We start from the raw sequence: 27,906 nt of genomic DNA, 5'->3' as shown, positions 1-27,906 counted from the left end.
ATTGAAGACATGTTTTAGTTTACTGACTTTATGTAGCTATTTGTTTTCATTTTAGAGCTTCAAAGCTTCTATTTGATTTCCTTTGTCAGTTTTTCCAAGTTGTCTTGCCAAAATAATTTTAACACCCTTTGCTCAAAACATGATAATGCCAGTGTAAGTGACTTTTTCTGCCAAATGGGAATCCTGAGTTTCACAGACAAATGAGCATAAAGACCCGTATACAAAACCCAGCAGATTAATTGGAAGGAGTGAATGGTCCCTGGATTTACAGAAAAACATGAGTGGCATAACCTCTCAGCTCTTCATAGGCCAGTGAGAAATGATTCTATTTAAAAAATAAGATGACACATTTTTGTTTTTTTACATCCAATGATAGGAACAATCCTGTAAATTTTTATGGTCATTATTTACTTATTTTCATAATATCTCTCTCTCTCTGTCAGTGGAATATTTACTACTAATTTCTTATTTTGTGGGTGAAGTGTGTGGTTTCCCTCTCCTCTATTTTTCCTTTGGCTTACTCTTTCAGATTGATCACACTGAAGGTATATGAATTGACCCTGTTGTTCAAGTGAAACTGTATTACTTTTTGGTCAAATCAAAAGTCGTTTCCAAATGGCAGCATAGGGAATTTTGTAATCCTCCAGGTAGCTTCAAGAATCTAAATTCCCATAATTCTCACTTTAGTGGTTAAAATGTAGGAAAATTTAAAAATGAATAATGGTCCATAGATGGACGATGAAGATAAAGGCATTCACTTTTCCAAGTCTTTGAATCAGTATCTTGTTCTTTTAATAAACTATACTATTCTCACAAATCATTCCTGTTTTTTCCTTTTCCTGATCAAATTGAAATCTACATCAGCGTAAGGAGTCATCTGGTGAGCCCAAGCTCAAGCTGCCATAATGACATTATTCTTTTCTATTTAAATCCTAATCCAGGATTTTAATTTAGGTTAATACTGTACTTGTGACTTATTTTAGCATCTAAGCTTTTAAGAACATCATGATTTGACATATGTTGGGAGTGCTTAGATAAAATACACTGTCAAACATGTGAAATAGTAAACTCAAGAATGCTAGAATGTAAGAGTAATCTCAATTACTAGAAGTTATGAAATAGAGTTTTTTTTTTTTTTCTTGAATTATCTCTACTTTTATTAGACTAGATCAGTAGTTTTCAAACTTTAGTATGCTGAAGAATCATCTGGGGTTGTGTTAAAAGGCAAGTTTCCAGACTCCACTCCCAGATTCTGATGGGCATTGAGGTATGATCCAGGAATTTGCATTTTTATCTTGTTTCCCAGTTTATTCTGATGTAAGAGAGTAAGAACAACACTTCAGAATTTGCTGATTATATATGTTTAAAATCCTTTTTATCTGTGATGATTCATGGCTCTCTGTATTACAGGGAAGAGTAGTAGTCATCTAGGATTATGGCTACTGGACACAGGAAGATCTCAAGTTAGTGGACCAGTGGCTGATTTAAAAAAAAAAAGTGTTCCTTCAAAATTTCTACATTTGATAAATGTTTTTTAATAAGCACATAGTAGTTATATGATTAGAAAAAATACTTTTGCATAGATCTGAACATAGAAGATATTCAAATTTCAGACAGTGATTTTCAATAAGTAGTTTTAGAGTTATTAAAAATGATAAAGACAACTGATTTCAATTACAGAAAACTTACAGATTTGCAAGAGTGGGTGGGTTTGACAAAATTACCTTGAATTTCTACACACTGGTATATCTCTGATCTTTTAATACACATTTGATATGCATTTTTTTAAACATTCATTTTTTCTACTATTTCTCAAACTTGTCAGGAATATTTCAATCTTGTCCTTGTTTTTGCTGCCTCCTCTGCTTAACATGATTTTCCACCAGATGTCTTTATATTTCGCTTCTCATCTCCTTGAAATCTTTGCTCAGTATCACCTTCTTAGTGAGGCTTTCCCATTTCATTTTTAAAAAACTGTCAGCTCTGCTCCAGACCTCCTTATTCTCTTTCCCTGCCGTATTTTTCTCTATACCTCAAATTTGCCTGTTATATGCCATATCATTACTTGTTTTGTTTATTCTGGTAGGACTCCCTCCTACAAAATTAGAAGCTCTTGGAGGGCAGAACTTCTGTCTGTTTTGAGGTGTTTTATTCTAGTATTTACAGTACGGCCTGGCACATTAGTTGGTACTCAATAAATATTTGTTGAGTAAATGAATGAGTTAAGATGTCATTGTTAAAATTTTAGAAACTACAAGGAAGTCCAAGCAATAAAAAAAAATCTACAAAGTCCTGCTACTCAGAAATAGCCAGTTATAGTATTTATTAAATTGTGATGTACATTTTTTTAGTTTTAGTTTTTAGTTTGCATGTGTATGCATAAATATTAATTTTAAGTGTAAGAACATACTCCTTTGTAAAATACCTTTTAAGTTAACTTACATAGACTTTTATAAATCGTTGATTTATAATCACTCTTACATATTAACTAAGATGGCTACTTATCCCTATCACATGTTCATTTCTTTTTACCGAGGTTGTTGTTTTTCTTTTGATTTTGTTTGTGAAATATTTTAAGATAAAATTAAATTTTAGGGGTTTGAGGGTGGGGTTCAGTGGTAGAATTCTCGCCTGCCATGAGGCGAGAATTCGATTCTCGGCTTATGCATTTCCCAAAAAAACAAGCCAACAAACGAAAAACCTAAACAAAACAAAAATTCAACAGATGGTGCTGCAATAAGGGGATACTCATGTGGAAAAAGAATGAAATGTAAGCCCCACCATACAGCATACAAAGAAAAAATTTAAATTTTAATATTTTGTTTTATGATTATTTTTACATTATAAAAATGACTTTAAGCCAATTTTCCCATAGGTATCAAGAAATAATTTGGATCTACTCATTACCTTTATCAAAGGAGAAATTTAGCACACCTTTGCTACCTCCTTTTCTTTTCCTAAATCTAAGTGCTTGGGAAAATAATCTTAGTTTTTAAAATTTGTACAGCTAATATTTGATAATATCTGTCATTTTTTTCAATAATTACTGATGACATTTACATTTTCATAAACATGTAACTTAAAATTTCAGGTTTCTTTGTTAACATTTTTAAAATTATATGAGCTTCTATACTTAAGTTCTCTGTTTTGGATCATTTTTTAAAAACTTGTCATTTTTTCTTTAAGTAATTTTTTCAGGAAAATTGTATGAATAAATTGTCTTCTAAATACTTGCATTTATGAGTTTGTTTTTCCTTCCCACATGAATATATTTTGACTGTTGATAGAATAGTGAGATCACAATACTTCTTCAGTTCAGCATGTTTTTTATCATTAACTTCTGAAATTTAGTGCAGTGGTAAAATACGATGCCAATCCGACTTTTTCTTCTCTATACATAATTTTAAAAATCCTGTTTAGATGCTTCATGGGATCATAAAAGGTAGCCCTTGGATTTTACAAAATTTGCTTTCGTATGTTTAGATATAGAGCCTTTTATCTTTGATTGTTCTTGAAACAACAGGTGCACATTTGGTCTTCTTAATCTGGGCCTTTTTCAACCCAAGAAGTATTTTCTCGGCTACATTTTGGATTGTTACTTTTGTTTCATTTTTTATATGTTTCAATTTTCTCTAAAAATGCTTATAATATTTAGTTTGGGCTTTGTCTCCCCGTACACCATATCTTTCATTTTTTCCTTAACAAACGCGATAAAATACAACCACCCTTTCTGTTTTTCCACAATGTTTTGGAAGAAGTTTTCTACATGAATTTCTGAATAATTGTTATGATATTTGTTGGCAGCTTAAATTCTGCCCTTTATTCTTCTTTAATGTGTTTTTTTATACAATTGTCTTTTATTTTCTACATGATGATTATTTTACTATCCGTTGCTTCTAACTCATTCTTACCTTTTTTCCTATTCTTGAATAAAGGGAGACCAATTTAGACCACTGATTAAATACCACACAATTAAATGGCTTAACAACAGGATTTTATTGGCTCATGGTTTCAGAGGCAGGAAGACTGAAATCAAGTTATCTGCAGTGCCTTACTTTCTCCAAAGCGTCTGTGGTCTCTCTGCTTTTGTCTGCCCTTCTGCTTTCTGATGACTTCCTTCTTCTGGGTCCTCTTAATAAGGCCCGAATAATATAAATTAAAGCCCACCCCGATTCATTTTGACCACACCTCAATAGGATCTTTGAAGATCCTATTCGCAAATGAGTCCACACCTTACCTGATAATACATTTTCAGAGGGTCCTCCTGTTTACAAATAGACTCATACCCACAGAATAAGATTGTGAGCATGCCTTTTATTGGGGGTCATGATTCAGTCTCTTACAGTTACCAAAAGACAGAACCTGCAGAATGCTACCGTCCCCAAACGGAGCCTTCCAGGATGCTGTTCACATATCCTTATTCTCTCAATTACTGGACAGGTGGTGGTTTTGCACGTCTCCCGACTTTCTTGTGTTTGTCTAGGTTTTTGAAAGATACCTAGTATGACTGTTGAATGTCCTGAAATGCAATTTTCTCCTCTGGATGCTTACTGGGGAAAATATATGGAAAAATACAAATTCATATTGTTACTTTCCTTCACCTATGTACATTGCTAAAAAGTTGAATTTCCCAGGGTAGAGTACTACTATCCTGCTCCCATTTTTTTTCTCAATTGTTTTTTCTAAAGATGTGGTTGCTGAGTAGATAGCGAAAGGGTTAAGGGTTATGGAGTGAGAGAAGAAGGTCAGGGAAGAGGTCCATGATAGGATTGAGAGATGCTACGGCTCCAAGACATAGGAGGGGGCTCTTTTATTTTCTGTTTGATATAGACATTGCTTTTCTAAGCTTGGGACAGCTAGTGAGGCTATGACAATGTGAATTAAAACATACTTCCTGGGAGAAAGGCTTACTTTGTTTCTAGCAACTGTCTATTATACTTTATAATACCTTTAAGATGGTACTTATGAAATCAATTATAGTGAATTTTTACATTTTACATTTTTACAAGTCCTCTCTATACTCTTATAAAAGGTGACTGCAGACAGGAGCCAATCTATGAGCAAAATAGAGCTTTGAACCTTGCAAATTGGAGGAGTGTAAGTTCTCAGTTGGAATCTGATTATAACAATTTTTAATTAAAAGTTGTATTTTACTACTTATATTTTAGTACTACTCACTTTAATCTTAGTCATGGAATCTTTAATGCATAAGTAATGAAATGTAAACTAATTAAGAAATGCATTAGTCTTGGAAAAATAAAACCCACAATGAATTATCAGTAATGTAAATGCTGTGTCCCTTAGCTCTTTTAAAATTTACAACTACAGCTTCTACTGAAACACCAACACACACCTACTTCGACTAAGTAACTTATATTTTCAGTAGCTGCATCACCAGAAGGCCCATATGCAGTCCAATCAAAGAAACATTTGTTATTCTTTATACCCAATTATCATTAATCATTTACTAGAGTCAGTGTGTAGCCATTACTGGCTAAGAACAGACAGTAAGAGTATATTTTGTGGTAAACATCAGACATTTTGTTTTGAATAAATTAAGTTTGAGATCCTGTTTGATATTCAAATAGGGATCTTAAGCAGGCAATTAGCAATATGAATCTGGGAGATGTTCCAACTAGAGATAAAAATTGGGGGGTGGTCAGCATTTAGATGATATTTAAAGCCAGTCATAAGACTGGATGGGGTCACCAAGGAAATGAGTGTGGAAAAAAAGATCCAAGGACTGATCCCTGGGGACACTCTACAGTTTTGAGTTCAGAGAGATGATGAGGGATCAAAAAAAAAAAAAATGCAGAGTAGGCACTGAAAAAGGAGAGCACTTTCCTGGAAAGCAAATGAAGAAAAGTGTTTAAAGATGGTGAATTCAACTGTGATCAAAAGTTGTTCCTTCTGTTACTAATAAATCAAGTAGAATGAGCCTCGATAATTGGCCAATGGTGAATTTACTAATTTTGTTAATAACTTCTTAATCCCAAAACATGGGATGCATATTTCAGTTATAATCTTACTTGGCCTGTTTGTAATATTTGACTTGTTTCAAAATGTCTGACATATTACCTTCTCTAATGTATTTACTTTTCTTGCATCTCTCCTCAGTCTTCTCCATAGTTTTCTTTGCCTTTCTTCTCCTTGTCTCTTAAATATTGATATTGTCCAAAATTATGTCTTAAATATTTATTTAGTGACTATCTAGGTTTCTCCATGTTTTGGTTCCAGACTTCTGTTTCTCAGCAGCTTCTGGGCGTCCCCACCTGGATGGCTTACCTACTATCTATAGCCAACCTGTCTTAATTGAGCTTCACCCAAGACTTGGTCCCCAAACTGAATTCCTCTTACAATGAGTGGTGCAAGTCACTTCAGTCAGGCAGCTGAGAAGTCTTCCTGGAATCCTCTCTCTCTTTTACTTCCTGTTAAATTATTAGTTCAGTCCCTCATCTTCTTTTCTAGGTCTTAAAGCCCCTTATTCCCCCACCTGCCTTCTTATAATAATACTAGGCTAATAGTTGTAAATCACAAAATCTACTGTCATTATTACCAAGCTTAAAATGTTTCAGAGGCCTCTCATCACATATAAAATAAAATCCACAATCTTTAGCCAGATATATGTGATTTTCTTCATTTTATACCTACCTATGTGCCCAATCATTTTTGTCACCATTTCATCTTTTGTACTACTACACTTTAGGTACAACTCTGCCTAAGAATTCAAGCCTTCTCTTTTTTGTACAGTCTTCTTGATGCCTTCAGGCAGATTTAGGCACTTTTTTTCCTACTCTACTAAGCCTATTTTATCTTCTATTATATCAGTTATTGCCTATTGTCTTATAAATGTATTTTTGTTTATCAGAAATGAAAATAACTGCAAATTACAGAAAACAATAGTTTAAAAAGGCACTGTTATTTTCTTTTTCATACAACAAGATGTCTGAAGATAGTGCAATAATGATGGCAGAATTGCAACATATCTGCAGTTTTTTGGCCTTTCCTTCTTGGATGCGAGATGGCTCCTGCAGGAATAGTGTTACATTAGTGTGCAAGTCAGAAGAAGGGTGAAAGGATGACATCTGAGACTTTCACTTACCTCTCATTAGCCAGAACTTGGTAGATGAAAATACGTAGGCCAATAATTGTCCAGGGACAATGAAATCACCTTTACTGGTGTAGACCAGTCATCATTCATCTCCTGGACAAAGGAAAAGAGCCTGTCTTCTTGGCAATCAGTGTATGTCCACCTGTATCAGAACGGGGCTCTGTCAGTATGAAAGGAGATAGGTGGGAATGGTTGTCGGTTAAACAGAAGGGTTTGCCCTGTGTCTACCTTTCCCTTTGTAGCAGAGTTTACTTATTTTTTTTTGCTTGTCTTTGTATCCTTAACAACTAGTATTTAGTGCCTAGCTGTAATAGATACTTACTAAATATTTGTTGAAATGAAAGAAATACAATGTTGCAGCAGATCAAAACATATTTTTTCACTAATAAGCTGGTTTGAAGGTATTACGTACCCCAGAAAAGCCTTGTTTTAGTCTTGAGTCAATAAGTGGAGGCAGCTGTTTCTTTTAATCCTGAGTCAGTAATTTAGGTTGGAGTCTTTTAATTAGATTATCTCCATGGAGATGTGACATACCCAATTATGGGTAATAACTGTTGCTTAGATGGAGATGTGACCCTACCCATTCCTGGTGGATCTTGATTAGCTTATTGGAATTCTATAAAAGGAAACATTTTGGAGAGAGTGAGAAACAACAGAAACAGTGGAGCCTAGAGATATCACACAAGCCTCAGAGCCGATAGGAACTTCACAGCAGAGCGGACACAGATGCGGACACGTGGAGAACAGAGACATGGACGTTTGGAGAGGCTGGGAGCCCAGCAGACATTGCCATGAGATGTGAAGCAAGCCAGAACCTGGATAGAGCCAAGAGAAGTCAAGAAATGAAAGCCAGCCCTGCAAAGTAAAGTGAAGAATGCCTGCAGGGACAGAGGGTGAAAGGAACGGAGTCCAGGAGGAAGGGACTCAGCAGATGCCAGCCACGTGACTACCCAGCTGACAGAGGTGTTCCTGACCCATCGACCTTTCTTGAGTGAAGGTAACCTCTTGTTGGTGCCTTAATTAGGACACTTTCACTTCCTCAGAACTGTAAACTTGTAACTTATTAAATTCCCCCTTTTAAAAGCCATTCAGTTCTGGTGTATCACATTCCAGCAGCTAGCAAACTAACACATATATTATACTGGGTGGGGTATATGTCTACATAAATCATATACTTAATAAATCAAAATAGGTAGCATCAACCCTGACTATTGTATATTTAAGAAACATGAAAGCATGATGGCTAATTATATTTTAAAAAGAAGAATTAAGAGCACTATAACTAATTGACATTATTAATTCCATTTTCTAAACTGTAATTTTAAATTATACTAATCTGAGAGCTAACTCGAGGTTTGGTTACGTAGAACAGAGACATGCAAGATAATAGTGACTTAAACAAGATAGTTCATTTCTTTCTCCTATTAAAAAAAAAAAAAAAAACAGACTAAAGTCATTAAGTCCAAAAAGCTTTGAGGGATTCATGGTCCCTCCATCTGACTGTTCTGCCATTCCTTGATTCCTTGAGTATAACCCTTACCTTATGGTAGGGCTCAGCCTTCACCTCCACGGTCCAGGTGGCAGGATGAGATGGGCTAAAAAAAAAAGAGAGCTGTTTTAGGGTAACCAATAAATCTTAACGTTTTTTACTGTCAAAATCTGTGCATATACAGTATGCGGTAATATACTTTCTTCTAAAAAGATTTTTTCTAATGTTAGATTTTTCTGCATTTTGAATATGTCTTTCAATAACATTTTCAATCCCTTTGTTGTTGGTCTTATAAAATGGGAAAGGCAAAGAAGACTTTTTTTTGTTGCATGGGCAGGCACAAGGAAACAAATCTGGGCCTCCAGCGTGGCAGCCAAGAACTCTGCCACTGAGCCATTGTTGTCCACCCAAAGATGACTTTTAATAGGGAAAAATATCCTTATCAGAAACATATGTCTTAAACATTTTACTATATTTTTACCTGCTATATCAAGCCACTTTCAAAAAAAAAGTAAAATTTTCTTTGATTTTTTATAGAATTACATTTATTTTTCTTAGAAATACAGTAAATCTAAGAAATTGCTCAAAATAGATTTACTCAGAAAAACAAATTATATCAAAGAACAGTTAACTTGGAACTCCATTACATTGTCCAAAAAAATGAAAATATTCTATTTATGATGTACAATAACAAGTACAGGATGTTTTAGACTTAAGTTACCCTAGTGCAACTTATTTTTTGTTGTTGTAATTTTTTTGTTTGAGTAGGTCAATTTGGACATTTCATTAGAAATTCTGATTACATTTTTAGGAGGTGGAGATTCAGTAATGCATTAGAAAGAGTTTATTGGCTAGAGTGACTATAATACAAACAAACATATTCAGAGACAATTCTCTCTCTCTTTTTAAAAAAGTAATAGAACTTTGACTTAAATCGGTCTTTAGTGCTTAGTAATGTGGTAGAAAATGTACAAGTCTGGGAGTCCAGAAACCTGGGTTTAATTCACAACTGCACTTTTCACTGTTTTTATTGATGCAACAAGTATCCTTATTAACACAATGAAATGGTTATTGATTTAAATGGTCTCTCAATCCATAGAGTTAAAAAAAATTCCAGGCAAAAATTTCAGAGGAAATAAAATGATCTCCTTTCCTAATATAAATTATAAGTTCCTAATTTTATATTTATATAAAATTATATGTATGTAAATATATATATTTGCATTTCTTTCATTTCTTTTCTTTTTAATACCTTGGAAAGTAATGTGCTAAGCTTTAATAAATTTCTAATTCTGTAGATGGAGAGATATGAGATTCTTCTCAGAGAGCTTGTTTTGAGTAGTCTGAGAAAGATTATAGAGAATGAAAGAATCTGGGTGATGAAGAAAAATAGCCAGTGTTGGAGGTGTGGGGAGACTATGAAGTCAGACTGTTTCACATCACAATTTTGCTGGGCAGGACCTAGTGCTGTTGAATTATGAAAAACTGTGATGTCAATAATAATATGTGATTTATCATAGTATAAAGGACTCTCAAGAGAATTTTCATTAGATATACTAAATAAAATAAAAACCATTAAATCATTATATATTATGTGGAACACCATAATAATAAAATGTTTCATTATCCAAAGAATTTTTCTTCCCCCTCTCCCATTACTGACACTATTTAGCAGATAATTTATCTGTTCTCTGTCTTGTTATCCTCCCACTTTGATTCTTTTGAGTAAGAAGGAGATACTAATCATGGTTAACCAGCCAGAGAAGAAAGAAAAAAACGGGGGCATGTTCAAAATAACAAGATATTTCTTGACATTCCCATAGCATGAAAAACATTATTTCAATGAGTGTAATAATTATTATGTAGATTCTTATTCCTTGGAAAAGCCTCAATTTGGAAGTATTACTCTTTTTATACTACTATTTTATGTTTCCATTTTTAAAAAAAAAGTATGCTTTCTACTCTCACCATTTAAAAGGTTTCTCTCATTTAAAAAAAAAATCAGATTTGAGTGCTCTAGCTTTGAAGCTGATTATTGTAAATGGGACCAGTTGTCTATTTCACAGTTATCATTTTATATAGTTTCTCTTTTTAAATATTGCCTCCCCACGAAACACTCCAGTGACTCCTTTGGCTCCCTACCTAATAGAAATTTATGAGAATTAGCTGTGATTCAATTAATTTTCTTTTGGTTTTAATCTACTTTGTGTCCTCATATACTGTGGTTATTTTAGGAAAAAAGAACTGATTTATTTAAGAAGTTCTCAATGGCCACCATCAAATTTTTGTTTAAAAATCTGAAAATTTCAAAGAAATAAAAGTTCCTGTGAAAAGCATTAATGTATTAATTTCTTTCAATTGATCATATATAAGAGCTCAAATTTTTGAAATGTTCAGTATTCATTAATATATTCCTGAAGTAGTAAGGAAAATAATGGAAGTGTATATATAACTATACATCTGCATATCATATGCATGCCCACATAAATTTTCTCATCATTTGCGTGTGAGAAATGTACTATTGATTTTTTTTTACTTTTATATTAAAGTATAATTCACATGCAAAAAGTTCACTTATTATAAATGAATAGTTTGTTAAATTTTCATAAATTGAATATACTCACCAGGCTCCAGATAAAAAAGCTGTTATCCATATTAAGCCCCCCTGCCTCTCCCAATCCCTCTTCCAGTGCTTTAACCAGTGTTTGTTCCTTCCGCTGAGGATAACCACTATCATGACTTCTTTCAGAATAGATTAATATAGCTGTTTTTGTGCTTTATATGAATGGAGTAATATAATAGTGAATTCTTTTTGCATCTGGTTTCTTTGACTCAACATTATGTTTGTGAAATGTTATCTGCATGATTGCATATAGTTGCCCTTCATTCATTCCCATTACTGTAAGCTATTCCATTGTGTGAACATACCAGAATGTATTTATCTGTTTTGCCGTCAGTATGTATTTGAGCACTTTTTAGTTTGGTGCTATTATAAATAGAGCTTCCATGAACAGTCTAATACATGTCTGTCTAATACAAAGTCTTCTATTAGAACATTCCATTCATTGGTGCTATTGTAAATGGAGCTTCTGTGAACATTCTAATACCTGTCTTTTTGTTGAACAACCTATTGCTGCTGTCTATACACTCAGGAGTGGAAATGCTGAGACATAGAGTATTTATTTGTTCAGTTTAGATGAGTTTTTAAATGTGGTTTCCACTTAACATCCCCATAAGCAGTGTTTGAGAGCTTCAGTTACCCCACATCCTTGCCAACTGTGGCATTTGAGATATTTTTTCTCATTGCAGCCATTCTGTCCGAATGGTAGCAGTATGTCATTTTGATTTTTCCTTACATTTCCCATGTTACTAATGACAGTGAGCAACTTTTCGTAAGTTTATTGGTCATTTGTGTGGTCTTCTATGTCACAACCCAGTTCAAGTTTTTGCCCTCCATTCTATTGGCTTCCTGTTGACTTATTAGTGTCACTTATTTGTGAGAGAATAGTTCTTTGTTGGCATTGTAAACATTTTCTCCCAACCTGTGGCTTCTCTTTTCACTTTTTAACCATACCTTGATGAACAGACGTTTGTAACCCTAATAAGAGTTCAACATGCAATTTTTTTCCTGTGAGGGTTAGCATTTTTTGTGTATTGTTTAAAAAATCTCTCCCTATTCCCCAAACAATATATTTTCACTAGGTTTTTATTAACAGATTGAATGTTTTACCTTAACATATTTAGATTTCCAGTCTCTGGTTTTGACTTGCTTGTATGATGCGAGATGGAGTGAAGATACTTACATATTTTTTTTTCATGAAGGTCTCTTGTTGATGCAGAACCATTCATTGAAAATACTGACGTGTCCTCAGGGCACAAAAATCAGCTAGCAGTAGATGAAGGATCTATACTGGGCTCATTCTATTCCATTAGTTAGTTTGTGTATTTTTGCACTTTGATTATTTTTTTATAATGAATATTGATAGCTGGTAGTATAAGCCTCCAGATTTGTTTTTTTTTCTTCTTCAAATCTGCCTTGGGTTATTATGGGTTATTTCCATTTCTAAATGAATTTTAGAATCAGTTTACTAATTTCCACATGCAAAACACCTTTCTAGAGTCTTATTGGGTCTACATTGAATCTTTAGATTATTTTTGAGAGAATTTACGTCTTAACAATATTCAGTCTTCCACCCTATGAACATGAAATATCCCTCCATTTACTTAAGTCTTTTACAATTTATCTCATTAATGTTTTGTAGCTTTCAGTAGGGAGATCTTGCACATCTTTTATAAAATTTATCTCAAGGTATTTGATGTTCTTGATGCTGTTGTAAAAGGCATCTTTTATTAAATTAACTTTTAAAATTTGTCTTAGTTTTCCAAGGTTACTGTAACAAAGTGTCACAAACTGGATAACTTAAAACAGCAGAAATTTCTTGTGTTACAGTTTTGGAGGCTAGAGGTTTGAAATCTGTACGGGAGAATCCTTCCTTGTTTCTTCCTAACCTCTGGTGGTTTTCCAGCAATCCTTAGGCTTCATTCTTTGCCTTCTCATCACATGACGTTTTGCACTATGTCTCCATCTTTGTATGGTATTCTCCTCCCTGGGTCTATCTGTGTGTCCAGATTTCCTCTTCCTATAAGGTCGACAGAAAGAACTGGGATCCAGTTTGGCCTCATTTTAACTAATTTCGTCAGAAATTACCTTCTTTCAAAGCAAGGTCATGTTCGTGGGATTGGGGATTAGAATTTGAACGTGTTTTTTTTGAGGGGGACACAATTCAACCTATAACAATTGTTTCTTGCCCTATTGTTTTTTTGTAATCACCCTCATACTCAGCAATGTTGAAAAATACACTTATTAATTCAAATAGCTTGTAGATTTCTTTTGGATTCTCTACATTTATAGGTCTTTGAATGACAGTTTTATTTCTTCATGTCCAGTCCTTCTGCTATTTCTTTTCTTGCCTTTTTGCTATGCTGTTTCGCTATGGGTTGTCCCTGACTTGTTCCTGCTCTCAGAGGGAAGGCTTTCAATCTTTTACCATCAATTTTGAGTGTGTATGAGTTTATATGTATCTCATATATCTGTATATATGGATTCAGAAAGTTTTCATCTATCCTAATTTGAAGAGAATTTTTATCATGAATTTGTGTTTTAGCTTCTGAATGTTGAACTACCTTATGTTTCTCGAGCAAACTCCTCTTGATTATGTCGTCTTACTGTTTTATATATTTATATGAAATTTGCTATAATTTTGTTTTTGATTTTTATGTTCTCATAAATTAGTGAGAGAAATTGGCCTTCAATTTCCTTCCCTGTAAAGTGTTTAAGGTTTTGACAGAATAAAAATAATTTGTGTCACATTTCTCTATACATTTGTAAGAATTCACCAATGAAACCATTCAGATCTGAGAGATTGTCTGAGGGAAATTTTTAAATATAGACTCAACTTTTGTAAGAGATATTGGGCGATTTAGATTTTATCATTCTTTTTCATCAACTTTGATATCTTGTATTTATTTATTTTTTTGAGGAACTTGTTCGTTCATCCAGATTCTCTAATGTATTGGTTTAATGGTGTTCATAATATTCTCTTACTCTGTTTTTTTTCTTTTTATAGCATTTTTTCTTGTGAAACGTAACGTATATACAAAACAAAAAATTTCTAAGTACAGTTTAACAAATAGTTTTAGAACAAATTTCAAAGTATGGTACATGTTGTAGTTCCACCATTTTTCTTCTAGCTAATCTAAGACACTAGAGACAAAAAAAAAAAATCAATATAATGATTCAGTACTCATAGTCATTTGTTAAATTTTATTTTCTCTGATATAACTCCACCTTTTTCATGCTCCTTCCTCCTATCTTTAGGGATCTGTGGGTAATAGCCATTCTAATTCATGTTGAAAAGGGGTACTGACAGACACTATGGAGAAGGGGGATACAACTGGTTGATACTCTTGGAGAGACTGGGTTTCAGGGTTTCTGCAGAATAAACTTAGTAAAATTTTTATAGCATCTCAGAGCCCTGGGTATTCTTTAGGGTTAACCCTGTTAGTTGTGGCTTGGCACACCATGGCAATTAGCAGTATCTAGCTGAAGCTTCCATAAGAGTAATCTCCAGAATAGCCTTTCAACTCTGTTTGAAATCTTTTAGCCACTGATATCTTATTTTGTTAACATTTCTTTTCCACTTTTGGGTCACATAGGCATTGTGGCTCCCACAGTGCCAGAGCCAGGCTCATCCATGGAAGTCATGTCCCATGTTACCAGTCTCTTTGATGATAGTCATTTTATTATTGTCTGTTTTTTTATTCTTTATATTGGGATTCATTTTTTAAAAAAATTTTCCTGGGTCAATTTTCAAGGCATTGAAATTTAGTTGATTTTTTTTCTGTTGTATGTTTGTAAACAATTGCATTGCTTTTTGTTATTTTTGTAATGATTCCTTTTTTCCTTCTACATTTTTAGGTTTGATTTTTAGGTTCTACATTTTAGGTTTTAATTCCTAGGTCCTTGAGATAGAAGCTTAAATCCTATACTTTCCTCCTTTCTTATTTTTTTACATATATTATTTTTTTTTGTCCAGCTTTTATAGTTGTCCTAAGTCAAGTTTATTTAAACATAAGCTTGTCTGACATTGCTGGAAGCCAAGACTTTAGAAGTGAATTTTTAAAACTTCTTTAACATTCAGAATGATTATGACTATTCAGTACACACTGGGTAAACTCTACATCTGCTTTCTAAGATTTTCTTCTCACATTTTTAGCTATGTTTTTAACCTACTTAGGCTGGACAACTCCGAAAAACTGTGTTGATATAATGTTTTTGGTATCTGACTTCCACTAATTCCGGTTCTTTAAAAGGAGCATCTGTTCATAGTAGGAGTAGGCAAACAGATGCTCCAAGATCTGTATCGATGTTTACAATTGACACCTTCAGCAGGAAGAACATTTAACTTTCTGGGTCTTTCTATCACAACTTTGTTTCACAACCAATCCACCCAACCATGATTCTAGACAGGACTTCTATGGATACATGAAAGAAGATGGTTTTCAGCAATGTCATATATTTCATATTCTGTTCTACTCTGTTTGAGTGAACAAGAGTGGCCTGTGTTTTTTTCATGTCACTTCGATTGTCAGGAACTTTCAAATATGTATCATTGCTGTGGCAGAGACAGAAGAGACAAAGGATGACTTAAGAGACTCCAAGGCCTGCAGATTATAAAATAGGTAAGAAGACATGACTTGCAGGGTAGTAATCTAGTAAGGGAAAGAGAATATCCTGCAGATCAAAAATCCAAGTCAATTATCATGGTCCATAACAAGTGAAAATGGAAGGAAAAATTAAAGGTCGAATCAAGGCAGTCACAATTGAGATCAAGCATTAGAGAACAGGTAAAAAAAAAAAAATGTGCTGGATTGAAAGGATGTATGTCCCCTAGAAAAGCCATGTTTTAATCTAAATCCCATTTCATAAAGGCAGAATAATCCCTATTCAGTACTGCATGTTTGAAGCTGTAATCAGATCATCTCCCTGGAGATGTGATATAATCGAGAGTGGTTGTTAAACTGGATTAGGTGAAGACATGTCTCCACCCATCAGGTGGCTCTTGATTAGTTTCTGAAGTCCTATAAAAGAGGAAGCATTTTGGAGAATGAAGGAGATTCGGAGAGAGCAGAGAATGCTGCAGCACCATGAAGCAGAGAGTCCACGAGCCAGCAGCCTTTAGAGATGAAGAAGGAAAACGTGTCCCGGGGAGCTTCATGAAACCAGAAGCCAGTAGAGAAAGCTAGCACATGATGCTGTGTTCACCATGTGCCTTCTCACTTGAGAGAGAAACCCTGAACTTCATTGGCCTTCTAGAAGCAAGGTATCTTTTCCTGGATGCCTGTGATTGGACATTTCTATAGACTTGTACTTATTAAACTCCCCTTTTTAGAAGCTATTCCATTTCTGGTATATTGCATTCTGGCAGCTAGCAAAGTAGAACAAAAATTAAACAATATTTTACTCTGTTTAGGATTTTAGCAAAGCATGAGTGAATACACAGATTATTGAGTTCAGGAGAGCAGAAATAAGCCTTTTGGAATCTGGTAAAAATAGGTTTATACAAAATGACAACCAGAGTACTTTTAGTACTTTCAGTTCTAGGACAGGGGCTGGCTGCTCTGTCTCTTGAACTTAATTCCCATTTCTAAAGTAGGTTGTTGATGATGGGAAAATATGACCAGCTTCTTAGGTTGAGAGGAGGGCTCTATCTGTACATTTTTTGCTTATAATTGCTATATTCCCTAGGTAGTGATAACAGTCCTAACACATAAAGCACTGCATAAAAAAAGGTGAAAGGATAACCAAATGGAAATATCACACAGGCATGAATAAATCTCATAAAATATGCTGATATATTTTCCTCTTGTGGAATGAATAGTAAAATTAGTGAACTGTTTTTAATATTACTTTATTTTTAATGATAGCTCAAATTCTTTATATAAATAAATATCTCCTACTGTATTTAATTTCAAAGAAAAAAATCTGGCCTTTAAAGCTGCATTCTGCTGCAGACCTAGATTATCATATCAACCATGAAAATGTCTTATTTTTTTATAGTCATTTGACCCTGATTTCCCACTTTAGGCAAGACAAGAGATTGATTTACTTATCATATCTCCAAGGAGTGTGGGTTGTCATGCACACCAGAATGCTGCTTCTCCCTCTCTCTTTAAACCAGCATTCATCTCCTGTCCTTCTTGAACCAGAGGAAGAAACATTGCCTATGTTGATGGGATGGTATGAGTGGAAACTGGCACTAAGGACGAGGTTAGGAACTGGAGCGTTGTGACTTCTACCCAATTACCATTGGGCAAGTCAAGTCACACAGCCAAAGCCAAAAGCAAAAGATATTGAATCCCAGGTTGAGATATAGATGTAAAAGTATAGATGCAGAGAGAAATATAAAACAATCAGGACCATGGGTATCTTAGTCTTCTAGGCTGCTGATAGCAGATACCATAAAATGGATTGACTTAAACAAAGCGGATTTATTCCCTCACAGTTTGAGGTTTAGAATATGTCCAAATCAAGTCATCATAAAGACGCATGGCAGCATCTGCTGGTCTTTCCCTTCTCTTCAAGGTTTCATTGACTTTATCTTCTTCTGTAGCTTTCTCCCTCTTGCTGGCTCTCTCTCTTGTTTTGTATTCATTCAATTTATAAAGGACTCCAGTAAGAGAATTAAGACCCACCCTGGGCCATGCCTTAACTGAAATAATCTCATCAAAAGGTCCTACTTACAATAGCTTTACACCCACAAGAATGGATTAGCTTTCAGAACATGATTTTCTGGAGTACATACAGTACCACACTACCACGGCAGGTTACTTTATATGTTTGGACATTTAATTCCTGAAGTAAATTTGCTGATATTGCAAAACACTTTACTTCATTATCTTTATTGATTTTATTTTACATGGTGACATTTATCCTATGATTTTTTTTTCATCACTCATTTTAATAGGTAGTGTTTTAGTTTTATGGCTGATAAAACAAATACCATACAATGATTTGGCTTAAATAGTGAGAACATGTTGACTCATGGCTTTGAGGCTAGAAAGTCAAAATCATGGCATAAGCAAAGCAATGCTTTCTCCCTGAAGACCGCGGTATTCTGGGGCTGACTGCTGGTGATCCTTGGTCCTAGGCTTCTTTTTTTTCACATTGCAATGCACATGGTTGCACCTTCTCTTTTCTTTTCTGGGTTCTATTGACTTCCAACTTCTGGATCTTCTCTGTGGCTTCTTCTTCCATGTCACCCCCCCCCCCTTTTTTTTTTTTTAGCTAATTAGGACTTCAGCCATACTGGATTCACCCTCATTCAGTTTGGCCACACCTTAACTAATAACATCTTCAAAGGTCCTACTTACAAATGGGTTCACACTCACAGGACCAGAGGTTGGGACCTGAACTTGTCTTTTGTGAAGGACGTGACTCAATCCTCAACAGGTGGAAAGACTTTTCTGACTATACAACTGTGAAGCAACTTGCTAAATCCATGTATCGTGGGAACACAGGCTCGGGCATACCAGAAACTTTTAGCAAATGACCGCTTTATTACTTACATGCCACAAAGGGTCCAAAAGATCAGGGGAGTGATCTCATCATGGCTGGTCTCCTGAGGCAGCCAACTGCTCAGGTCTGGGTCAGTGAATAGCAGCTCCTCACATCCAATTTTGTATTGGAGAGGAGAGACAAACCTGTGCTCCCTGAGGGTGGGTTTTTATATCCCCAGGAAGAGGGGATCCTGCCACTGAGAGTGTTTGCACCGATAAGTCGCTGGAACTGCTTGTTCCAGGTTTGGTTTCAAGTTTAAGATATAGTCAGGGATTAGACCTAACTTCTCCCCGCACCCCAGGGTACAGAATGGAAACATTAAAACATCTGCTCCCAATTGGAAAGGAGGCCAGGGTAGGCAAGGGCCAGGGTTAAACACGTGGCTGCTACATGTGTTTAACGAGCAGACTTAAGTTAAATTTGTGAGTTTATAAAAATATTAGTCAATTAGATCTGTGGACTAATAAAGAGATGCAAAGATGTGATATAAGTGCCACCTTGACTGTCTCCTTACTCAATTACTGCTAATTGATCATGACAGACTTTCCCACTGAGATCACATGAAGGTTCCAACTTTGCAACCCAGGTAGTCACCATCAGTCATGACAGTGTGAGAGTTGAAGCCTAATTGCCATTTTTGCACTCAGTGAACTGGTTACCGTTTACTCTCAGTTCACAAAATACCTGGAGTACATTAAGATGTATGTACTTTTGTGCAAGATAATATTTCATCTAAAGTTTCATGATGTGAAGAATTCTGTTTTTCTTAATTCTCTAAATATGATAAATAGTGTCCATCGAATAATGTCAGGAATGAAGAAATCAGAATGTTTTTGCCTTATAAAAAAGTTAATTTTAATTATATTAGATTCATTATGGTATAATAAATGCATATTTGGTGTCTGGCATGGATTACAAAAGTAATCATTTTATCAAATCAAGTCTTTTTTTTTTTTTTTTAACCTTTGTGCTATTTTGAAGCTGTGATGTACTTCATAAAAGGCCATGTTCTCTTAATCCACCTCTGTGAAGGCAGGCCTATTGATGGATAGGACCTTTTGTTTAGGTTGTTTCCATGGACATGTGTCCTGGTCCATTCAAGGTGGATCATAATCCCATTGCTGGAGTCCTTTATGAAAGGAAAAAAGCAGATGAAACTCAGAGAGTCAGAGAAGCTGAGAGATAAAACACCTTGGGAGAAGCAGGAAGGTCCCACAGGAACTGAGAGAGTCAGTGTAACCAGAACCAGGAGAGAAGGACTAACAGACGTCACCATATGCCTTCCCATGTGACAGAGGAGCCCCAGATGTCAGCAGTCTTTCTTCAGAGAAAGTTTCTTCCTCTTGATTTCTTAATTTATACATTTTCATGGCCTTAGAACTGTAAATTTGTAACCTAATAAAACCTCATTGAAAAATCCAACTCATTTTTGGTATATTGCATTCCAGCAGCTTTAGTAAACTGAAATGCTTACTTGATAAGTGTTAGCAAATTGAAACACTTATTTTGATAAGACCCAGGGATCAGGTGTGTATGTGAATTTGACAGAATCTAAGATGGCTTGATATGTTCAACTTGGATTACTGTCTCAAGTATAATTTATTCTCTGAAATAAGGAATGCCGAAGAACATAAAGAATGTATGGGATGGTAGAAAGGTAAACTTCATGCTTGAAAGAGAAAAACTAGATTTTAAATGTATTATTATTGAGATTGCCAGGTGAAAGCCTAGGGGATCTAGGTTCAGTACATAGCTTAAAATGGAGTTCAGATGCTTGTCATGGGTAAAAGTATGTTTTAGTGTACTGAGGTTGAAACTGGAACCACTGAAAGAATGGCAAGGTCATTAGCTGTTGGATCAGGTCTAGGTAGAGGTTAAAGGTGGGATAAAAAAAACCTTAAGGCAGGACATAGATAAAGAATTACAACTCACAATAGGATAAGCAAAATAATAGGTCAAGGGAGGCAAAAATGAAGGGGGTCCAGGGGACTCAAGACTGTAGGATAATGCAAGAGATTAAAATTCTGAACAGAGAGGTAGGAGCAAAGACTGGCAGAGTGGAAAGCTGTGATCAAGATTTAGAGATGTCAGTAAGATGTAAATAAATTAAACGAGATTATGCCACTCCTGGAGTTTCTGTATAATCTAAAGTACTTTTCCCAAGCATTTTGGTTTGAAACTTCAAGCAAGACACAATTGAAAATACTTTTGGAGAATAAGGATTCATTGTAGAGATGAGGCTGTTCCCAACTGGTTGCAGTTATGCTTTACAAATGTATCTTTCTCTGGCTGAAGAAAGGCTGTCTTATTTTTTGGATATGTAGCATGAAACGTGAATTACTCAAATTGCTCATTCTTTCCCTCCCCGTTCCCTTTCATTCTCCCTCCCTCCTTTCCTTCTCTCCTCCTCTGAAGTATAAGGGTTCTGTGAGTTTGGTCAGAAATATATCACTTGGGAACCAAGTGGGTGAAGCACCTTAAAGTTATAGAGGGTATTTTGAAGTCCAAATGTTTTCCTGTATCACATGAAATCTCTTATTTCACTCTGGCTAGTAAATAATTACTTTGGGAAGTAAGTACAACTAAATGAAGCCTAATTCATGTGATTTTGATTATGTGTTCAAAGTATTAGCTCTGTATTAAGTGATTTGGTTTCTTTACTTTTTGAAGGAATTAGCAATCAACTAATTGTAAAATGATTTAACGCTCAAATATTGAACTGGAAACAAGTAAAAATTTAGGATTGACCTTGTCAGTGTATGTTTTAAGCTGCAAACCCTCTTCTATTCCTTTGTATCTAACTCCTGAGGTTAAAATGGAACTGATTTTCTGCTGCTTATTTTGTGATTATTCAAATTTGTTATTTTTAACTTGATAACTTTTAAAGATCATTTGCCTATTTCTTACCAAAGTCAGATCTATAGCGGTTTGTAAGAATTGAAACTGTAAACCCGATAAAATATTTGTTGTAGCATTCTTTGGTACTACACAACAACATGATTATTAGTTATTTTTTTTCTTGTTTGAATATAGGCTTACATTTTCTAATTTAGCACTCTTTTAACAGATACTGATATTTGTAAATTTTTAAAACTATTTTAGCTAAAATGTTTGTACAGTTTCAGCTTCTTGTACTAAACATCAATTCACAAAGCAGATTTTGATAAAGCTTGTTTAGTTGAAACACATTGTTGTTACTTTAGGTGCTGACTATTCTGATGCCGAGTTTCCAATTGCCTTGATTAAAGTAGAAACATTCTATGGCTTGGATGACTTACATTTCAAATTGGTTTGAGCAAGATGATTGGTATGAAGGACTCCAAAGAGTAAGATACATTTATGTTGTGACTATGCATTTCTGTGATTTTTTTTCTGTTTTACTTCTCATACAGTTGTATTCTACATAATTTATATTGTGAACATTTTTGTACTGCAAACTCAGAGTAAATAAAACATTTATTTGGTAGGTTTTAATGCAGAAGTAAGATTAAGATCTATAAAGAGCTTTAAAGTTATGTATCTAAGGAAATCTTTTTTTCCTTTCCTGATTTCAGATGAATTCTTAGTAATGTTTTCAGACTGTCTTTAGGCTTTGAATATGAAATAGCATTTTGTATATCGAGATTAATGCATGGAAACAGGAACAATTTCAAGAAAGTCATTTAATGTGGAGAAAAGCATTTAATGAATCAATGATAAGTGCATGATGATGTTGTATATTACAAAAATATTGTAAAAGAACAGACAAAAAATGTATGCAGAAGTGTCTTGTTGCCTCTGGTAAATCTTTAGGTTATTAATTACATTTCAGAAAGTTGCATTGTTACTATGGCAACTTTTGCATAGTACTTTGAAAATAGCTGTTCTAATCTATTATTAAAATAGTAGAGAAAGTGCTATTTAAAAATGTACCTCATCAAACTGGATTTTGTTTAAAGCAACATGATTTCTCTTTGATTATTTTCACCTTTGAAATGGATGGATTTCTCAATTATTTAGATGAAGGCAATTTAAATTTTTTTTGTTTCATTAATGAGTGTAGCAAAAGAGCTGGAATATGTTCCTGCTGTTTCACCAGGTTTTTTTTTTTTCCCATTGTTGTTTGGGGGCAGCACTGAACTTTTCTACCTTTTTCCTCAAGTTCCTATTCTAAACATATCAGTTAAGGACATTTTCTCGGTATCTTTCTCTATTTTAAGTATCAGAATCCTCAGAAGTTTAAAGCCACTTGGACTTTTTTGCATATTTTCTTTATTTTTTTTAATCTGTGAAACATGCTGGTGAACATCTCTGTGGCCGGTAAATATATACTTCTAGAGAATGATACTCATACTGTGAATCTTAAAGTATTGTTCAGGAAAGAGGTGAGAACTGGTGGGTAACTTTCCAGCCTGAGTTTCAAACTTATCCATACATGATGGAAATATTTCAGCTTATGGGTTTGTAACACTCCAAGCTCCACTGGAAAACACACTCATGCATAAACACAGGCACACTCACTACAGTACCAGCATCTTTTGTTTGAACTGCATGTGTGCATTTTAAACATAATAACAAGCGCATTTCTGATGTTTTGAAACAGAAGTCTATTTTCAAATACAGTCCATGCACTTCTCTGTGTGAGGGGTTATGTTGATAGGCTGGTTAATAAGGATTGGGAAACTGATTTTAAGAAGAATGTTTATTACTAAAATTGTATGCTTCTTTTAAGATAGGAAGTTCATGAAGATTATGAGGAGTCAAAGACTTTCCCCAACTCAAGCTACTCTTTAATGCTACTACTGAATTTTCCAAGTAAATTTCTGGTTCTAAGACATATTTAAAGAATAAGTGTTCCTATATTGAGAAATAGTTTGACCTTAAAACTATCATGCCATCTTTATGAATTTGAGCTCTTTCTGGCCTTTTTTGATTGTTCTTTCTTCTACAGACTTAGATAAAAAGGAAACCATATCGTATTAGAAATTGTCATATTCTAAATAAAGAAAATATGAATATTGACTTTAATTTCTCCTAAAATTCTAACCTGTTATTTTTCAGAGTATGTTTATGTGTATAGATACCCATATACTCAGCACCCAAATAGCAGATTTTTAAGTAGATTCATATAAAAAATATTCAGAGGGAGAGATGAGTTGGATTTTTGAATTAAAAATAGTAATTTGGAAGCATAGTGCTTGAAAAAATCACATACAAATGTGAATTTGAGCTTTTAACAGTAAGTTGGCATTTTCACTTTTATATCATTGTCTGTGGCATTTATATATGTATACATACACATATAATTAGCACTGCATTAAATTTCATTTTGATTATTTCAATTCTTAATACTCCTGCATGATTAAAAGTAAGCTTTCTTGCCCATGCGTCTCTCATGTAGACATACTCCTTTCATGTGTTTTTCCTACGTTTCATTCACTTACTGTGCAAAGCATCTTTACCATATATTCCTTGTTAAACCTGAGCTTAACTGTAACATCAGTATAATGTGTGTTCATGCATGTGAATGTGCCTGTGTCTGTGTTTTGTATGGTGTAAGATTGAAGCTAAAAATAGAAATTAGGTTAAAAAAATAAAAATCAGAAGTCCTCCCAGGCTGTAGTTGCCAGGTTACTGGAACTGTCAGCTGCGAGTAGAATGGCATAGTGCTCAGGCTTTCTTCCTGATCTTTTATAAATCTTCATTATTCAGTGAGCTTCAGGGTGTACTACTTCATCTTTCAAGTGATGCATGTTGTTTCTGGGCCCAAAACAATATATTTTCTGAAGCAACAAAACTTTGGAATGGATGTGGAAATTCTTTAGTGGTTCACATAAAATGAAACAGATTCTAAAGTAAGGATAATTTCAGTGGGCATAATATTTACCTGAAATATATCATTTCCTATAATTTACTGTTAAAATATATTTATTTATCTATGTATGTGTTATATTTTGTAGAGTTTATATTTGGAATATATTCATATATACATATTTTGAAATGACCTTCAGTTGAATATTTTCTATTTTTCAGCAATGCCAAATCCACTAATTGTGTAACCATTTGTGCTGATTACCAGAATAACAAAAGCTTCTAGACATTTTTTCATCTCAGTAGATAAAATGAACTGTACATAACACTAAATAAACATAACACTAAATAAAACTTGCTAAAGTGTTGAATATATTTTCCAGTATTTTTAAAAAAGCAGCCCATAAATTGCAAATACTTGCAGGTGTTTAAACACATATTTCACATATAAAAATGCAAATACATTTATATATTTAATGATGCAGAGTTTCTTTTCTTGTTTCATTCAAAATCATAGATTTTTTTTTAATACGCTGCCATTTTATTTTGTCCTATTTATTAGTTTAGTGACTGGATTGGCCAACATGTTCAATTCTGAATTTTAAAATAATGTAAGTTTTGGAATGTAAGACTTGTAAAAAGCTATTTAGGAACAAGGCCATACCAAATTGTATCTTGATACATAAATGTTTGTATTATGTAAATTTGGAAACTAATAAATCAAGTCATACTGATAAAGTAAAATTGTGTGGCATGAGTTTAGAAATAATGTATTTGTTTTAAATATAGTAGCCAGAAAGTGAAAATAATAAAGATGGCTCCATTTTACATGTTTAAAGATTTTTACCTAAGTATGAATGGCTTAATATCTAAATAGAAATTCGGGATTTGGTTGAACAGAAATTGGAAAGCATTTTTATTTACACCCAAATATTATATATAATGATTATGGGTACCCAGGACAACCTAGAAAAGCATAATTTACTTATATTGAGGCTGAAATAGTGTTTATTTTGAATGAAAATAATTTTTACTAATTGAAAAAAGTATATAACTTTTAAATTTTTCTTAGGTGAAGTAATATAAGTTCCATTAGAAGAGGAAGAAAGGAGGTTTTTTTGTAGGAGTTTCTGAGTACTCTTAAGCATTCAAAGATATTTAGAACTATTTCATCATGTTGATTTTCACATTATATAATTTGACTTCTTTTGTAAATCTGTTACTTCTAGTCAGGTGAATGGGTTTATTGGGATGAAGACAGAAAGAAGAGAAGGAATGAAAAAGGAAGGATGAAAAAGTAGATCCAGAAGTGGAAATATGAAATAGAAAAGATAGGAGAAAGTAGTCATAAAAATAAATGTGGGTTAATGATCCATTGGAGAAATACACCAGATTTGTATTTACTAACCACTGAGCATTAAAAGAAATAAGAAAAATGATTTTGTGGTCAATACGTGATCCCACCTTTACCGAAAATAGTACAGAAACTAAGTAGAGACACTTGATTATTTTTCCATGACTGTCCCGGATATCACTGGCCCAGGATAGTCTTCTTCAGACTAGTACATAGTGGGATAGACAGGAAAGAGGGTAGCTAGATTGAGGTGGAAGGTTCCTGGGGATACACTGAGCAAGCAACCATGAGACTTGAGTAAGGTGGCCATGGATGAGATATTTATGTATATGTGTTTCATATTGTAATAGTTTACATGCTGTGGTTTTAAGGCATTAACATTATACTGTTAAATAAATGCACTATCATTATACTATTAAAAAGTGAGGGTGTTTTGTTCAAACATTTATTCTTGAATGTTATTCATTAGATAACCATATAGTGCATACTCATCACACACCTGGGTTTTGCCCTAATGCGATTTTCTTGTATAATGGATTTCAATATGATCAAAGACTTAAACATCTTCACTTTTCCCTGTTCTCCTAGAACATTGAATATAGACTTTATATATAGATTCATAGACTTCTTTGAGCTGCAAGAAATCTTAGAGAAAATCTAAGCTTTATTTTAGATTCGAGAAGACAGAGATATAAAGTAATGTGCTGCATTGCGTTGTCTCCATCTCGGGGTTGTTTACCTACAGTTTTTATTCAGATATAAGCTAGCTTCCACCTTCCTTCTGTCCCTTCTTATCAATGAGCAATGCTGTCACCCCAGGTTGTGCCTGCCTTATCTACTCAAATAGGTTTTGTGAGGTTAAAATGAGTCAATGTAAAAAAAAAAATGAATTCTGTGACAGAGATTACTGTCCCCTAATATTGGCCCATAATGTTTTAAACTCGACTTTGTTGCCTTAGAATGGATTGCCAGTATCTAAAGATTGTTGTATTTCACCTGAAAATCTGGCTATTTCAGTTTCTCTGGGAAGTTTCATGAATCTGTTGATACAGGCTGGCCTTCTCCAGCGGTACTAAAGCCCTTTAGATAAAATATGCACTTTCTGCTTCACTACAGATCCTGTCATTCTTTATGGGCTTCCAAACTCTGTGGTCCAGTGTCATTTATCGCCTGATAATGTCTTGCTTTCCTAATTAAAGTTGACTGTTCGATGTCTTTAGACATTTGAGGTTTTAACACCTATGCTCTGAAAATAGAGCTGGTACTAGTAGAAATTTTGTCAGGAAAGAAAGTTGAGGATTGGAGAACACAGATGTAAAACAATGACTAGGAAGTTTATCTAATAATGACATTGTGATATTTCTTCAAATGTTTTTCAAGGCAAATATGTCCCAGGTAAGGCAAGTGGGCCTGCTGGCTGCTGGATGCCAGCCGTGGAACAAAGATGTGTGTGCTGCCAGTGGAGACAGGTTTGCCTACTGCGCTACTCTCGCCATCTATATTTATCAGGTAAAATTGACACTGATTAATTTAATTTCCAATTTTATCAGATAAAGTTAATATTTAATAAATACTTATGTCCCTAGCACATGAACTGTAATGCCATAAATGTATTGCTATTTATGTTTTCTGTTTTATTGCTACTTATACTTCATTGGTTCTGTAAGTCAAACTTTTAGAAAAAATTTATATCATATTATTAAATTAATAGTCAGATATTAATTGGTTTTATAATCTTTTATGGCTGTTGCTTAAAAATACTTTCTGCAAGAATTATAAAGTCCCATTTTAGGGATGGTGAGCAATTTGTTTTTAATTCTTTTTAAACTAGATTCCTGCATAAATCAAAGGAATTCATTTCTTCATTTATTTCAACCTCTGCTCAGTAACTATATTTAATATGAAAAATCCTCTTATCAGTTGAAGAATGTGGGTAGTCCCAGATATAGTATAATTTGAGATATTCTTAAGGAAAAAACATTTGCTACTTATTTTTTTATATCAAAGCTATATCCAGACATGTTTCATCAGTTTCCAATGTA

General features: G+C 34.0%; 1 protein-coding gene and 1 long non-coding RNA gene across 7 annotated transcripts in view; one reads left to right on the top strand and one right to left on the bottom strand.

Moving 5' to 3' along the window:
- WDR17 (WD repeat domain 17) overlaps positions 1–27,906 on the top strand; it is a 116,900-nt gene that overhangs the window by 4,868 nt on the left and 84,126 nt on the right. For 2 of the 5 annotated variants that reach the window (XR_013169078.1, XM_077144407.1), the window contains exons 2-3: positions 21,924–22,046; positions 27,245–27,373. Coding sequence is in view for 4 of the 5 variants with exons in the window: in XM_077144407.1 (XP_077000522.1) it covers positions 21,981–22,046; positions 27,245–27,373 (195 nt within the window). In the remaining variant the exon portion in view is untranslated. Of the gene's footprint in view, positions 1–7,700; positions 8,109–21,876; positions 22,047–27,244; positions 27,374–27,906 lie in introns of those variants that run through there. The other 3 variants (XM_077144410.1, XM_077144408.1, XM_077144409.1) reach the window with 3 other exon arrangements.
- On the bottom strand, positions 4,308–11,619 carry LOC143669824 (uncharacterized). 2 transcript variants are annotated; one of them, XR_013169079.1, is made up of 3 exons: positions 11,225–11,619; positions 8,652–8,706; positions 4,308–4,550 (listed from the first exon to the last, which is right to left on the bottom strand). It is a non-coding gene; the product is annotated as an uncharacterized LOC143669824 (long non-coding RNA). The 2 variants fall into 2 exon arrangements; XR_013169080.1 differs by lacking the exon at positions 4,308–4,550 and adding an exon at positions 6,918–7,253.

Source organism: Tamandua tetradactyla, chromosome 26, assembly GCF_023851605.1.
Source record: "Tamandua tetradactyla isolate mTamTet1 chromosome 26, mTamTet1.pri, whole genome shotgun sequence".
Lineage (NCBI taxonomy): Eukaryota > Metazoa > Chordata > Mammalia > Pilosa > Myrmecophagidae > Tamandua > Tamandua tetradactyla.
Note: the sequence above shows the minus strand (reverse complement) of the source record. Positions and strands in the feature narration are given on the sequence as shown.